Source organism: Myotis yumanensis, unplaced genomic scaffold, assembly GCF_028538775.1.
Source record: "Myotis yumanensis isolate MYYU_CA2020_CCGP unplaced genomic scaffold, mMyoYum1.0.hap1 SCAF_1, whole genome shotgun sequence".
Lineage (NCBI taxonomy): Eukaryota > Metazoa > Chordata > Mammalia > Chiroptera > Vespertilionidae > Myotis > Myotis yumanensis.
Genome location: NW_027223752.1, coordinates 137,643,128 through 137,660,424, shown reverse-complemented (window position 1 = coordinate 137,660,424; position 17,297 = coordinate 137,643,128). Strand labels below are relative to the sequence as shown.

At 42.5% G+C, this 17,297-nt stretch overlaps 1 protein-coding gene across 1 annotated transcript in view; it reads right to left on the bottom strand.

The window, feature by feature from the left end:
* LOC139016850 (cyclin-Y-like protein 1) overlaps nucleotides 1-17,297 on the bottom strand; it is a 40,471-nt gene that overhangs the window by 13,710 nt on the left and 9,464 nt on the right. Inside the window, exons 4-5 of the mRNA XM_070425060.1 lie at nucleotides 3,441-3,538; nucleotides 317-352 (exon numbers count right to left, since the gene is read on the bottom strand). Coding sequence (XP_070281161.1) covers nucleotides 317-352; nucleotides 3,441-3,538 — 134 coding nt within the window. The remainder of the gene's footprint in view (nucleotides 1-316; nucleotides 353-3,440; nucleotides 3,539-17,297) is intronic.

Here is a 17,297-nt window from a genome sequence, read left to right as displayed (position 1 = left end):
AACAAAGCAGTATCCTGCTCAAAATTTCAACAGTGCTATAAAAACCATGTTTCAACATACAAGGAATTCATTTTTAAATTCTCAATTTTAATTTCTAATACAGTAAATATCAATATAACCCACATAAACAAATTTTCTTCAGGATCCTCAATAACTTATGCATTAGGAGTACTAAGACTAAAACAAATGGTTCATTTCAACAATGTAATAAGAGCACTATAGCTTACTCCAATAATATCCATAGTTAAAATCTAACACTAACTTTATATCTTGTAAGTTTATTAGCTAGAATAACAAGACTGGTTTTAAAACTCACCTCTTCTTTATGTGGTAATATATTGCTAGTGCCAGGCTGTGGAGAAAAGAAAAAGTAACAATTGACTTTATGTCAGGTCTGAAGACAGGTTTGAAAAGGGTTGTGGTGGGGGAAGACCATCCCCGCTGCCCAGTGGCCATGAGATCCTCATTCAGAAAGTATCACCCAAGCACTTTCTGCCTTGTGGTAGTTCTTTGTCAGTTACTAAAATTAGGAAAACCAAAATGCTAAGGAATATGCTGTTAGAAGACATGTTTTGGGTGATCATTATAACATATAAGTTATTACACTCTTGCCCTATCTTTTGCCTTTCTACTCAGAGAACCTTTCATCCTGTACAAGTTAGATCTACTTGCACACATGCTTAAATTTAAGCCACAGTAGTTTTTCCACCTGCCCACCTATTTTCCTTCTTCCCCTAAAGTTAAATAAAATGCTCTATACCGAAGAGTATCATTTAAGGTCACTTTTACATAATTGTTAAGAAAATGTAATGGCAAATATAAGAATGCAATGAAGTAAAATTATACACCGTGTAGTATTAAAAACATTTATTTCCATATTAGTTTAAATAAAATTTTAATGAGCAGATGTAAGTCCTCACATACTGCGTAAGTTCCTATATCCCTATGTTATTCCCAGATGCTGTGTAACATGAAACAAAGGAGTGCTGTAGATCAAGTTATATGCTTTTTCTCTTTGCCCCAAATGTCAGAAATGAAGCTCCAAATAATTGAGGAAAAGCAAATCTGAATTTTATAACTAAGTTATAGAATATTAGCAGTTGTACAAAGGCCTGTAGCATTGTTAGCATCAAAGATGGGCACTTCTGTAGTGCTTCAAACAGTTTCATCTTCAAAATGATTTTAAAATCATAGAATTTGAAGCATATAAGCTGAAAGGAACCAATGAACTTGTGATGATATTTAACTCAACAACCCATTTTACAGAGAAAGTAACCAAGGCTTAAAACTGACTTGCTCAAGGTCCCACCAAGAGTGAGAAGCAGTTCTCCTTCTTCTACCCTCTACCCAGGCAGTGTGGTTCCCAAGCTTGGCTGTGCATTGGGATCATCAGAGGAGTTTTACAAACTGCCTTCTTCCACCTTGAGATGCTCTGATTTAACGGGCATTGGTTAACTTTGGAAGCTTCTCGGGTGATGACAAAGTGCAGCAAAGTTTGAGAACACATGAAGTAGAGTTAAAATCAAAATCATCCCAAATGCTTTTCTCCACATAAAAATGCCTTCCATCCCTCCTCAGCTTATCAGAAGTCTTGTGAGAGTGACAGAGTGTGTTAGGGAAGGAGAAATGGAATGCATGTTTTTAGAGACACATTTAGACAAAAATTGCGTAAGTGATTCTAATAAGGCTCACCCATCCCATTGAGAACAATGCACTATTACCCCAGAATAAACATTTTTTCAAAACCATTCCTAAAAGCTAATGAGCTCTATTAATATTCCAACTAAACCTTTAATTTACCAATAGTAAATGTACTGAATGATCATTTTCAAAACTTGATAAGAGCAAATGAAAATTTACTGTACTTCCAAAAATTAGACGAATTTGGAGGGAAAAGGCGTAACACCCACTTGTCTAAGTAAGGCTAATCTTCAGAACAACTCTTGAATTATATATTGTAACACCAGAATCATCTAATTCAAAAGAAGCTATGAAATGCAGCCAGAAAGGACTGGTTTTTACTCCCGGATTTAGTGGCCAGACTGAAGAAAAAGACTCAGTGATTGTGAGTTGGTGCCAAAGCTCAGGACTTTAGAGAGAGACGGGCTCCAGTTTTGCTGAAACTCAATTTGATCTCTACTGTTGTTATGAGAGAAGAAACTTACATTATTATGATTGTGAACTGGCTGTTATAATTAAAGTAGAAGTTACTGAGAATTTAAGTAGCCAAAAAAGCTGATACAATATAAACAAAATTGAGTTTATAAATAAATTATGTCTTAGGACTGAAAAATAAAATCAGGAATGAGGATTTTAATATTTTCAGGTAGAATTTCCCAAACTGTGTTCTGGAAAGTCAACCCTCTCATCCTGGAGAGACACCAATAATGATCCTTGGACAGCGCCAATGTGATTCAGGAAGCTCTACATCCAAGTTTTGGTTTTATTTTGCTCTTAAGTAAGCTTGAAAGTTTCATATTAGGGTGTTTTTAAAGTGCATCTCCAATTGTGGACTATGAACTCACAGAATTTAATGAATAGTTTTCATCATCATGACACTGTTATGTTTGCTGAAGCGTAAACCTGACTGTGACTATGTTTCCCAAACTTCACCTCTCTCATGATTTTGCTATATATGGATCGATATAATGTAGTTTCTTGAAGATGTGTAAATATATATCTATACATATATATATATGACTAAATTTAATTCATCTATGAAATTAAAACCTCAGTTGAACAAATTTAACCCTCAAAGAAATTATTTTGAAAAGTTGTTCCTTTAGACTGCTTTGATGCATTTTTCCTGGAAGGAGAGTGCATTTCAATATAGAAATGGTGCAGGAAAAAAGAAAGTAGGATGGGGGAAACCTGACACAATCCAATGAACTGTAATTGCAGATACACTCTGGTGCCAGTAGGGGACAAGCTGTCCCTTCTTCCAAGAGCAGCTTCCAGGGTAGTACACATGGTTTTAGGCCTGTATCTCATGAAGAAATACTCTATTCCAGAAACATTCAGTAAAGCGCACCTCTCCTTTCATTGGTTCAACAATGTGTCAGGAACAGTAATGCCTCAAGTAAAGATAAACACTTTGGGGGGGATTTTTTAATTGTTAAGTGGGTTTCCCTTCTTCCATCCACTCTAAGATTAAAATGGAAGTGGAAATCTATAATAATAAAAGGATAATATGCTAATTAGACCAGACAGCCAAAGACCTTCCGGACATCCTTCCAATGACCTTCCGGATGAAGCAGGGGCTGTGAGGGCTGAGGCAGCTGCCACGGCTGAGAGGGCTGAGCCCCTTGCACGAATTTCGTGCATCAGGCCTCTAGTCAATATATAATTGACACCAGTGTTTTAACCTGAGCACTGAAAAGGACAATAAAATGAAAGTTTATATGGGCAGGATAAGGGTTCTGTCCCCTATTTGTACTCACCACTGCAAGGTGATTTTCAAATCAGACTGAGAAATAGTGCTGTCTACAAATACTGTAGCACACGAGCTGTACTTTTCCCTAAGGTGACCAGGAGACACCTGAAGGGGAAGGGGAAGAGGAGAAAATATCACAGTAAGTTAAACCTACAAAAGTGTGTTTTTCCTTGGTTAAAATGTCAGACAATTAAGCATTACAATTGTTCTCATACCCTATGAACTGCTTCAGTGCAATACCATGTGCAGCTCTACAGTAAACACACTGCATGCTCTCACTTCCAATGATGAGAATTGACTAGGGGGTCATAAAATGCTGCCCTTGACATACTACCTATAATCCAACTTGGCAAACACCTTTGATTAATTCCCTTTATAACAATGTAAAACATTTAAAATAAGATTTTAGTGTTTTTTCCTTGAGAAATGAATCCTGCCAAGATTTCTATTTCTACTATTTATTTTCTACATTAAGACATACTGCCTTCTATAATATTGAAGCAAGAGCTTTTACTGAAGTACATAAAAGCAAATAATAAATGTTAGTTCAGGAGACAGTGTGAAAAATACATGTATCTGAGGCAGAGGTGTGTGTGTGCTGGGGCTGGCCTGCGGCTCACAAGTTAGGGACCAGAGTTCTCTCTGGGCCTCAGTTTCCTTACCTTGAGAATTAAAAAGTATTGTTTTAAGATTCTCTCACATCCAAAAATAGATCAAACAACTCTGAGAATTTAACTCTCTCCTCATGCTGAAATAAGACTATTATTACATTACTCAAAAGAGAACCTCAGATAATACGGTACTTAACATGATATTACGAATTCTACTAGAGGCCTGGTGCACAAATTTATGCACAGGTAGGGGTCGCTTGGCCTGGCCGCTGATCAGGACTGATTGGGGCCACCTTGCCCAGTCCTGATCCTGGCTGATCAGGGCCGACCAGCCAGGGTGAGGGACTATGGGAGGTTGGCCGGCCGTGGGAGGTTGGCTTTGGGAGCACACTTAACACCAGGGGCAGTTTCTGATTTGAGTGTCGGCTCCCTGGTGGACAGTGGGCATCATAGCGATTGGATGATTGGTTGTAACGGTCTCTTAGGCTTTTATATATATATATATCTATATCTATCTATCTATCTATATATATATAGATAGATAGATAGATAGATAGATAGATATATATATAGATATATATATATAATCTAGATCCAATGAACAAATTCATGTACGAGTAAGGTCCCTCATTCAGGGTCAATTGGGGCTGTGGGAGGTTGGCAGGGGGGACAGGCCATGAAAGGTTGGCTAGCCACCCTGATCGGGGCCATTGGGGGCAGCTGACCAGGGGGAGAGGTCATTGGAGGTTCCAATCAGGACCATTGGGGCCAGCTGGAGGGAGGAAACGTGGGACGGTGGTCGGCCGGCCTTGGGGAACGGCCATGGGAAGTTGGTTGGTCAGCGGGAGGTGCTGCAAAGGGTTGGCTAGTCACTCAGGGCGAGGGCTTGTGGGAGCTTGCCAGGCCCAGGGGAGAGACTGTGGGAGATTGGCCAGGCCATCGGGGCCATCAGGCTGGCTGGCCGGTGGGGGGAGGGTTTTTGGGACGTTGGCTGTGGAAGCACACTGACCACCATGGGGCAGCTCCTGCATTAAGTGTCTGCCCCCTGGTGGTCAGTATGCATCATAGCTACTGGGTGTTCTGTTGGTTAGGCTTTTATATATATAGATTCCCTAAGCTACATGATACTTATCAGGACCCTGCCTTACTCAGATGCTCTCTCTGACTACAAGGCCTTTTTATTCCACTTTTTCTCAGCAAGGTTAACCCCACTTCCCATCTACCTCCAGGACACTTCTGCCAACAGCCACACGACACAACTGCTCCTTTCTCTACTCTCACACATCTGAGTTACTACTTGTTACTCGGTATCAACAGCTTCCAGGGCATCCCCCTCATAAAAAAGTGAGCTTCTCTAGGGAAGACAGGACTTTCACTCCTCTTATACCCCCAATCTGCTGAGCACCGAATCTTGGGCAAGTTAGGAGTGGGACAAGTGCTTGACCAATTACCTAAAATCAATTGCAACTGGAAGGCGAATCCTACTACAGATCTAAATTAGAATTTACCTGCAGTGGTGTCAGAGGTATGACAATGATTTTTTGAGATATCCTAGAGAATAAATTATCTTTAAAACACTAGAAATATTCATGTCTTTTAGAAGTATCCATTGATTTGTTAAGAGCCTAACAATACAGCAATAATCAAATACGGAAAGAGCCCAAACGATGTTACAAAAATCCTCTTAGAGTAAAACCAAAACCCAATTCTAGTCACTGTAAGTAGTTGAAAGTAATAGTAGTATTCTTTAATATGACAGAATACCAACAATTTTAATAAGCTTCATTTTGTTAGTGGCAAAATGGCACCAGAGGTTTGACTTTTGTCGTTGAGTTTTGCTGAGGAAGAATTTAGAGCCAAGAACTTAAATTATAAGAGAAAGTATATTTAGAAAGTCACAGAGGTAGAAGTGAGCCAGTGTTCCTGCGTGGGCTCCACACACAAGTTACAGAGGCAGAAGAAGGGCCCCTGGAACTTAGAAGAAAGAAAGGAAGAATATACACGCCCGGGGGAACAAGAGGGGGAAGGCATGGGCATGCTCCAGAGTGAGAGCACCTGAGAAGAGGGCGGGGAAAACTACAGGCATGCTCAAGGGAGAGAGAGCACAGGTGCTGGGTCCTTCATCTTAAGGGCTTTTACCTAAAGGCAGAAATTTTAGGGACGGTCTTAGGGGACCTAAGCTGGGCCTGAAGCTGAAACCAACTGAGGCCTAGATATTACTTGTACTTTGACCAAAACTCTGTCTCTAAGCTCAGCAGACCTGAGGCTTTGTTACTAAGGTTGTTAGAATCAGGCCAGGACTTCTTTTGTCCTCACGGCTTAATGCTATGGGAGTCAGGATGCAAGGGCATGCATGCAAGTTGTATGAGACTATTCTCTGTGACCATTGTTTCTCTTCAAGGGTGTCAATATGCTGGGGGAGGAAAAGTGAGGGGACCAGAGATATGAAAGTTCAGGGGTTGTAAACTGCATGACCTGTGATATGCTAAGGGAGGAAAGGTCACCCTTGGGTGAGGTCCCACCCTACAATACTTGGTTTCCCAGTTTTGCCCATTGCTAGGCACCAACAGCTTTCTACTTTGGTGACATACTTGGCCTATCGTTCCTACTCTGTTCGTGTCTGCCTAACTGCCTACTGTATCAATTTTCTTGTGTTATTATAAACTAATTCAGATAAGCCTTCTTTCCTCATATTCCTATAAACTAGCTTTCATCATGCTGTCATACTTTCCCACCAGTGTGCCCTCATATACACAAAAGCCAGGAAAGGGAGATTATCCGGTTGATATCATTTAAAATACAGAGCATTTAAAAACTGCCAGTATCCAATAATCAGAAATATCTTTATATTATACTAGAGGCCAGATACACAAAATTCATGCAGGAGTAGGCCTTCCTTTCCCTTGCTGCCAGCACCAGCTTCCCTCTGGCACCCGGGACCCAGGCTTCCCTCACAGCCCTGGCTTCATCTGGAAGTTGGTTGTCCGGGAGGATGTGGGGTCAAATTAGCATATTATACCTTTATCATTATAGATATAATATCATTTTGCCTGTTTCAGATGCTTCCCTTTAAAGCCACTGACTCCTCAGTAACCATAGGCTCCAGATGGCATAATTTGAAAACAATCACTCTTTGGAGGAACAAATTCTCCTTCCAGCTAGAAATAAATTAACTATAGCTAAAACTCTGATATATTTCTTAAGCCATGCAGTTAACATATTCTTTACTTTTGGGATCTCATCAGACAAATACAGCATAAAATATGAAAACTCAATTCAAATACTTTTTTTCCAAATGGAAGGTTTACTACTATACAGCTGCAATATGGCATATAATACACCATAATAAAGTCAATTATGACCAGAAACCTATATAGGGGGAGTAAAAAGAATAGGAAAAAATGCACCAAAATATAGACTAGTTAGTAAAACTTTGGGTGATATTTGCTCCCATTTCCTCTATTTAAAATTTTTTCCATTATAAATGTACATTGTGTTCTATTTGAAAATAGTGCTAAAACACTGAAAATTTTTAATCAGACATGGGCTCACAGGTCTATGGGGGTTCATTTAGTAAAGCAACACTTTACAGTATAGTACTGTTAGGTCCAATCAAAGCAACACTGAGTACTTCCCCATCAGTCCAGGTCTACTCCCAATTTTTCAAAATTTCCAGTACCAAGTATCTAGTACCCACTATGGTGGCAGAATTAAACCTCGTAGCAAATCCTGGATATACTGGCTGCCAGATGATTATGTTCCTCTCATCTTGCTTGAATATGTAAAACAATTGTTCTTTATGGTTAAAACTTTACTGTTGCTAGCATACAACCTCAATAAACTCCACAGAAAAACATAGAGATAAAAATGCAAATACTAAAAAAGAATCAAAGAGCCTAACTGCCAATGATAAGGTAGTCTTTATAGTTATTGCAGTAGGTCACTAAAATACACAAGGCAAAAATCCTACTGTATGTTCACTCATTCAGAACAAATGGTAGAATAGATTGACTTTTACAATCTTTTCAAGAAAGGGAAGGGGTTCCTTAGATTTACTTATTTATTATTATTATTGTTTTTTATTGTCTAAAGTTTTACATGTCTACTTTTTCCCCAATTGACTCCCCATGTCATTCCCACCCCTGGTGGGCAAGCCCCTACCGCCCCAGTGTCTGTGTCCATTGGTTATGCTAATATGTATGCAAAGAAGTCCTTTGGTTTCTCTTCTTAACCCCTCGCCCCCCTCCCCGTTGCTATTTGTCTCTGGATCTACTTTTGTTTATCAAATTATGTTCATCATTATATCATACATATGAGTGAGATCATATGATATTTATCTTTCTCCGACTGGCTTATTTCGCTTAGCATAATGCTCTCCAGTTCCATCTGTGCTGTTGCAAATGGTAAAAGTTCCTTCTTTTTTATAGCAGCACTAGAGGCACGGTGCATGAAATTTGTGCACTGGGGGTGGTGTCCCTCGGCCGAGATGCACATTCTCCAATCTGGAACCCCTCACGGATGTCTGACTGCTCGTTTAAGCCCAATCCATACACCGGCAGTTGGACATCTCTTTCACAATCTGGGACTGCTGGCTCCTAACCACTCGCCTGCTTGCCTGCCTGATTGCCCCTAACTGCTTCTGCCTGCTGGCCTGATCACCCCCAACTGCCCTCCCCTGCCAGCCTGATTGCCCCCAACTGCCCTCCCCTGATGGGCTGATCTTGCCCTCAATGGCCCTCCCCTGCTGGCCTGGTTGCCTCCAACTGCTCTCCCCTGCCAGCCTGATCTCACCCCCAACTGCCCTCCCCTACCAGCCTGATTACCCCTAACTGCATCTGCCTTGGCCCCCACCACCATGGCTTTGTCCAGAAGGAAGTTGGATGTCCAGAAGATGGTGAGTCAACCCATTATAATTCACATATTACCCTCTCATTAGATTATATAGGATAGGATTGCTTTAAGGCGGGGGCGGGGGGGGGAGGGGGAAGGGAAGCCTTTTTCAGCAGGAGGAGATGCACTTGGCAGACAAAAATACATAATCACTATATCTTGATTGAGAGCCAGCCCTATGCACTGTACAGCCAAACTGGTCATTAAAAAATTGAACCACTTTCTTACACCTTCCACCAAACAAACTTTGCCCTTAAAACCTCTCCTCAGTCCCCACCTTAAGATCTGCCTTCACAGTTCATCCAGATTAGGTTTTGATTGGTTGGTTTCTATGCCAGTCAGCTTCAAAATCTTTGCCTCCTAGGCAGCCATTGGGTCCAGATTATGTTCTGATTGGTCAGTTTCAATGCCAGTCAGCCTCAAAAGCTCTTCCTCCTAGGCAGCCAATGGCTCTTCTCAGTTCACCCAGATTTGTTTGATTGGTCAGTTTCTATGCCAGTCAGCATCTCTGGGCCTATCTCCGGGCCTGATCAGAGAGGTGTGGCTGACCAGCAGTCACCCAGGCTTCTGGCAAGCAGGCTGAACTGCTGACCTCTCAGAGAGAGAGAGCTGCAGCTGCTGGTGAGGCCCAGAGAGAGAGAGGCAAGGGCTGATGAGCAGCTGCCATGGAGGCTGTGTATCAGACCCTGCTTCTCTCTCTGGGCCACACAAGCACCTACAGCAGCTGATCAGCCCTGTGTCTCCCGTTTTCTGAGAGGTCAGCAGTTCAGCCCGCTCGCCAGTCCCTGCTCACCCGAACCTGCTGCGTATGAAGTGTGGTGTTTGGTAATCCCTTCAGTTGTTTTGTACATTATGGTCCCTGGCTCTTTATATATATAGACTAGTAGCCCGGTGCAGAAATTCATGCATGGGGGAGGGTGGGGAAAGGGGACTCTCATCCTGATAGGCTGGTGAGGGTAGCGGAGGGGATGGTACCAGAGTTGGCGAAAGTCCTGAGAGCCCCTGGGTGTAGCTTGGCGTGCCTCCTGGGGCTGGTGAAGGTCCCAGGAGCCCACGGCCGTGGCCACCGTCGCCTCCTGGGGCACTTGACACAGGCATATGCAAATTAACCGCCATCCTTGTTGGATATTTTGCATAGTCACTCAGATTGGCTTGTGGGTGAGGCTTGTGGGCGTGGCTCAGGCATAGCAGAGAGATCGTTAATTTGCATGTTTCTCTCTTATTATATAGGATAATGAACTCACAGAAAGAGAAATGAAAAAAAAATCCCATTTATCCATGCACCAAAAAAATTAAGATAACTGGGAATAAATTTAACTAAGGAGGTAAAAGACCTCTACTCAGAAAGCTATAGGACATTGAAAAAAGAGATAGAGGAAGAGCTAAACAAATAGAAGAACATATTATGTGCATGGATTGGTAGAATCAACACCATTAAAATGTCCATACTACCCAAAGCAATCTACAGATTCAATGCAATCCCCATTAAAATACCATTTGCACATTTCAAAGATCTATAACATACATTCTTAAAATTTATATGGAATAAAAAAAGACCCTGAATAACCACAGCAATGCTGAGAAAGAAGAACAAAGTTGGAGGGATCACAATACCAGAAATGAAGCTATATCAGCAAGACATGGTTCTCACAACTGCCTGGTACTGGGACAAGAAAAGACATATAGACTAATGGAATAGAACAGAGAACCCAGGGTTCCTCAGATTTAAGTTCAATAGCAAAGGCTAGAAAAATTATCATGCCTAGGAGTCTAGGTGACAACTCAAACCTTACTATCAAGTACCTGTTGAAATCCTGCCTGCTGCCTCATCTTTACATATCCTATATAATAAAAGCCTAGTTAGTGTCACACGACGTTGTCACAAGATGGCTGTCACAAGATGGAAGTCACGAGGTGGCTTGCAGGGGAGGGCAGTTGAAGGTGATGAGGCTGGCAAGGTGGGCATTTGGAGGCAAACAGGCTAGTAGGAGAGGGCAGTTAGGGGTGACCAGGCCTGCAGGGGAGGGCAATTGGAGCTGACCATGCCTGTAGGGCAGTTTGGGGCGATTGGGCCAGCAGGGGAGGGCAGTTGGGGGTGATCAGGCTGTAAGGGGAGCAGTTAGGTGTCAATCAGGTCGGCAGGGGAGCAGTTAGGGTGCAATCAGGCTGGCAGGTAGAAGCGGTTAGGGGCAACTAGGAAGGCAGGCAGGCAGGCGGTTAGGATCCAGCAGTCCCGGACTGTGAGAGGGATGTCCGACTGCCGGTTTACCCATATTGGAGAGGGTGCAGGCTGGGCTGAGGGAGCACCCCACCCCTCCATGCATGAATTTCAAGGAACGGGCGTCTAGTTAAAAAATAAAATGGAACTTTACTGTTTTCTCTCTACTTTTTCACAAGTTGTGGATATTAAGAATTAATAATGACTTCTGAATCACTTAAAATTTCAAACACTTATACGCATTAATGCGAACTGTTCCATCTATGTGGCACAGAAATGGGACAATCTGATGAAATGCAGTTTGAATAGAACTCTTAACCAAGGCTGTAGTAGAAAAATGGAGTATGCTAACTATAGAAGTAACCAAAAATATTCTCTGAATTAATATTTTTAACTTCATTGAATTAAAACTTTAAACTTTGATTTACACTTTAAATATAAGTTCTAAGTTCTAATTTTGAGTTTGAATGTGTAAGTTTGAGATTTCTGAATTGACCACAATTCCAGTTCCTTTCCCCTTCCTTTCAGAGATATGTCATTAGAATTAAAGGCATAAAAAAGCTACCCAAAGTATAAGAACAAAACAGAGGAAGCACACTTTAGTGTCTAAAGAGAGTGACTGGAATAGGGGTAAGAAAGCCAGTTTGTCTTACAGAACCCAAGGCAGGCTCAGAATGCAGACCCCAAATTCTTGCAGTGTAGCCCTGTTACAGTAATAAGTTTAGTTAGTATAAGATAGTATAATCAAATTTCATTTCTTTATTAGAGTGAATTTTAAACTTTACTTAGAAGTGAAACTTAACTTGTGTGTGTGTGTGTGTGAGACCCTGATAAGTAACTTGTAATGCCCTGCAAGCTAACTCCTGTCCAATAACTCCCAGCATGTTAACTCCTGATAAGAAACTTGCAACCTCCTGCGTGTGCATCCTGATAAGCCCAGAAGGCCACCGGAACACACTGGCAAGAGACACTGAAGAAGCCTGTTATAGTAATAAGTTTAGTTAGCATAAAGTAAACTCCATTTTTGTATTAGCATAAGTTAGCATAAAGTAGACTCACTTTGTATTAGCATAAGTTAGCATAAGTAGACCCCATTTTATTCTTAGACCAAAACTTGTAAACAACTCCAAAAATAAGATGTATGTATGATTGATAAGCTGTGAACATGGTCACAACTTTCCTGCCTGAGTGTATACCTAGATAACAGGGCGGCACCAGTGTATGGCACCCGATATGAGACACTGAAGACGCCCAGCTTCAAGGATTTAAGGAGAGCAAATCTGGTGAGGTTTAGACGCTTGTCTGCCCTCCACAGACAGAACGCTCTCCTTCCCCCTGAAACTGCCGAACTGGAAACTGCCATTCTTGCTCTGCCTGAGCCCAAACTGCCAGAGGCGCCTCTCTTCGAGTCAAGAGACCGAGCTCATTGCTGCAGCGTATTTTTGACGACCTCCGTGTGTCTCCTCTGTCGGCGAGTGTCTCCGGGTGGCCTGCCAAGGACTGAAACCCATCAGCTCTCTGGTAAATAAACCTGTGTGATTTCTTGCATTGTTTATCTCCTGTGTCTCTCTCTCTCTTCTTAGTTTTTGGTTAAGCTCGGCCATATTAATTAATAGTAAGTACCCTCTCACGTTTGTATTGGTATATCCAAATGAAACGAATTGGGTCACCTGTGCTTATGTTCCTATAGATAATTGGAACAAGCCCTGAGAGTTAAAAGTTCCTGCTCGGGGGAGAACCAAGATGGCGGCATAGGTGAATGCCTGTATTTGCTGCCTCACACAACTACATCAAAACTACAACTAAAAGACAAAATGGATATCATCCAGAACCATTGGAAGGCTGGCTGAGTGGAAGTCCGACAACTAGAGGGAAAGAGAAAAGCACATCTAGACTGGTAGGAGATGCAGAGGGGCGGAAGAGCAGAGGTACGGAGGCATGTGAAATGGGCTGGCAACTGGGTATGCTGTTGTCTTTTTCAATTGGGAGGGAGATACAAGCTCCCGAAAGCTCTGAAATCCAGTGATGGGCCAGAATCTGGGGACCCACACTCATACGAGGAGAACCCAAATTGTCTGGCATCAGGTCGGAACACGAGGGCGGGTTTCTCACAGAGGTGCTTGCAGCGATCATTCTTCCTGCATGAAGCCGTGGGACACAGAGACCCAGGAACCTAATGGGGCAAGGCTGATGGGCAACCATTGCTGTTTGCACCACCCTGTGATTCCCTGAGACCACACTCCACCCAATTTATAACCTCACCCAAGCTGTGAACAGAGGCTTTTGCATATGAATGGCCTGACCTTTTGCAACCTAATCTAACAAACTGCAACTGGGTCTAAGAACCCCAGAGCTTCCAAAGAAGGCCTAAGGCTCCTTAGCAGCCTGCACTGCTTCACAGCTGCACTCCATGTGGGAACCTCCAAACCCCAAACAAAGAGGAGGAATCTGCAGATCTCATTGTAGCTTCTGCTGGCTGGCCTCAGGCAGTGGCTGACTTTGCACCTCCTTGGAAATCCAAGAGCCAGTGTACACAGTGGTCAAAGTGAGATCACACCAGATTAAAACCCCACAGATTCATAAGAGACACACTCAGGGAGCAGACTCAGTGAGCATCAAAGCCTCACTGAAGCAAGTCCTGCTTCATAAGGTTGTCTCCAGCACAGCAGTTCTCCTACTGTACACACAACTGGTCATCACAGCCGACTGGCCTGGAGGTCAATTCCTTCCAGTGATACCAACAACAGTCAAGGCTTCACTAGAACAAAACTGTACACAAAGCCCACAAAGGGGTGCACCAAGAGTGTCAATCACAGGTGAGTTGGGTGTTGAGTCACTGGGCCCTATAGGACACCTGGCACACAAAACCACTCTATCAACACAGGGAAGTAGCCAAAATGCAAAGACAAAGAAACATGTCACAAACGAAAGAAATGGGGGAGAGAAAACTACTGGATACAGAGTTCAAAACCATGGTTATAAGGTTACTCAAGAATCATCTAGAAACCTTTGAGAAATTTAGAGAGACCATTAAGGATATGAAACAGGATCAATTAGAAATTAAGCATACACTGACTGAAATAAAGAATAATATAGTGAGATCCAACAGTACACTAGAGGATCCCAAGAGTCAAGTCAAAGATTTGAAATATGAAGAAGCTAAAAACACCCAACCCATAAAGTAAAAAGCAAAAAGAATAAAAAATATGAAGATAGTGTAAGGAGCCTCTGGGACAACTTGAGATATACCAACATCTGAATTATGGGGTTGCCAGAAGAAGAGAGAGAGAAAGATATTGAAAACCTATTTGAAGAAATAATGACAGAAAACTTCCCCTAACTGGTGAAAGAAATACACTTACAAGTCCGGGATGCTCAGAGAACCCCAAACAAGAGGAACCCAAAGAGGACCATACCAAGACACATCATAATTAAAATGCCAAGAGCAAAAGGCAAAGAGAGAATCTTAAAAGCAACAAGAGAAAAATAGCTGGTTACCTACAAGAGAGTACCCATACAACTGTCAGCTTATTTCTCAACAGAAACTATGCAGGCCAGAAGGGAGTGGCAAGAAATATTCAAAGTGATGAATAGCAAGAACCTACAACCAAGATTACTCTACCCAGCAAAGCTATCATTTTGCATTGAAGGTCAGATAAAGAGCGTCACAGATAAGAAAAAGCTAAAGGAGTTCATCACCCCCAAACCAGTATTATACAAAATGCTGAAGGGTATTCTTTAAGAAGAGGAGGAAGAAGAAAAAGGTAAAGATAAAAATTATGAACAACAAAGTGACAACAAATACATATCTATCAACAAGTTAATCTAAAAATCAAGTCAATAAAAAATATAATGAATAGAATAAACTGGTGAATATAATAGAATCAGGGACATAGAAAGGGAGTGGACTGACAATTCTAAGGGGCAAAGGGGGTGGTGGTGCAGAAAGAGACTGGACAAAAATCGTACACCTATGGATGAGGGCAGTGTGTGTGGGGGGGTAAGGACAGAGAGTGGGTACTGGGTAGAAAATAGCTATGGGAGAAAAAGAGGAACAACTGTAATAATCTGAACAATAAAGCCTTATTTTAAAAAAGGTAAATAGTACCTTTATTGTGGACAAATCTGGCAGACAGAATCAGGGCCATAGAAAGGGAGTGGACTGACAATTCTTGGGGTGAAGCGGGTGGGTGGTGCAGAAAGAGACTGGAAAAAATTGAACAGCTGTGGATGAGGACAATGGGGGAGTAAGGGCATGGGGTGGGGTGGAAACAAGGTAGAGGGGAGCTAACGCGGGAAAGAAGACGAACAACTGTAATAACCTGAACAATAAAGACTTATTTAAACAAAAAAAGAAATAATGAAATTCTGGAGTAAATATGAAAAAAAAGTATGCTCACACCTTGTGTTTCCAATCCATTATAATAAAGAGGTAATATGCAAATTGACCCTCACACCCTCACATCATTACAAGATGGCCGCCCCACGTTGTCACAAGATGGCTGCCACAAGATTTCTACCCCCATGTCATCACAAGATGGCCACTCCCATGTTGTCACAAGATGGTTCACAGGGGAAGGCAGTTGAGGGTGAGATCAGGCTGGCAGGGGAGGGCAGTTGGGGGTGATTGGGCCGGTAAAGGAGCAGTTAGGTGCCAATCAGGCTGGCAGGCAGAAGTGGTTAGGGGGTGATCAGGATGGCAGGGGAGTGGTTAGGGGGTGGTCAGGCTGGCAGGCAGAAGTGGTTAGGGGCAATCAGGCAGGCAGGCAGGCGAGTGGTAAGGAGCTAGCAGTCCTGGATTGTGAGGAGGGGGATGTCCCAGATTGGAGAGGGTGCAGCCGGGCTCAGGGACAACCCCTGCCACCCCTCAGTGCGTGAATTTTGTGTACTGGGCCTCTTGTTAGATATAAAAAGTCAGCCAGGGACCACAACACACCTGAAGGAAGCCAAAAAGAAAGATAGACCAAAGCAGAATGGTAATCACAAGTGTTGTAGAAGTTACGGAGAAAAAGAAACCATCATTCACTGCTAGTAGGAACATAAACTGTACATCCACTATGGAAAAGTGTATGGAATTACCTCACAAAAACAAGAATAGAATTACCATATGACCTGACAACCCCTCTTTTGGTTATCTACCAGAACAATTGAAAAACATTTATTTGCAAAGATATATGTTCATTGTAGCATTATTCCTGATGGCCAAAACGTGAAAATAAAGTGTCCTTCAGTAAATGTTTGGATAAAGAAGATGTGTGTGTGTGTGTGTGTGTGTGTGTTCATGTGTGTATATGGTGCTACTACTCAGCCATAAGAAAGGAGGAAGTACTGCCATTTGTCACAACATGGGTATTATATGCTAAATGAAGTCAGACAGAAAAAGTTAAGAAGCATATGTTCTCACTCATATGTGGAATATAAAACTAAAACTCAGACATAGACAACAGTATGGTGGTTACCAGAGGGACGGGGTGTGGGGGTAAGTAAAGGGTAAAGGGGACCAAATATATGGTGAGGGGAGATTATTTGACTTTAGGTGGTGGACACACAATGCAATGTAGCGATCATGTATCAGAGACATGTACATTTGAAATCTAAATAAGGATTTTAACCAATGTCACCCCAATGAATTTAATTTAAAAAATCTGAACTCATAAACAAAAAGCAAATTGAAAGCATTTCCTAAAATCTACATGCTAAGAACATCATATTTCTTAGTTATTACTTTCATAGAACAATTTAGAATCTGTGGTATCAGCAAATGAGTTGTCCTATCTATACTAACAACAGGGTAATATGCTAATTAGACCAGACATCTTCCACATGTCTGTCCTGACAAAGCCGGGGACTTGGCTGGCCTGTAAACTACCCCAGGACCCTTGCCTAGGCCAGCCCCATCCCCAGTGAGGACCCCCCCCCATCCTGACTGGAGATTAAGTCAGCTTTCAAACCACCCAGGCCCCTCACCCAGGCCGGCTCTGCCCCCAGTGAGCACCCCAACACAATTGGGGTTGTGGCTGGCCTGTAAACCATCCTCAGCCCCTTGCCAAGGCCATCCCTACCCCCAAGCAAGGACCCCCACCCCAACTGGGGGCATGGTCAGACTGTAAACTGCCCCAGACACCTCACCCAGGCCAGCCCTGCT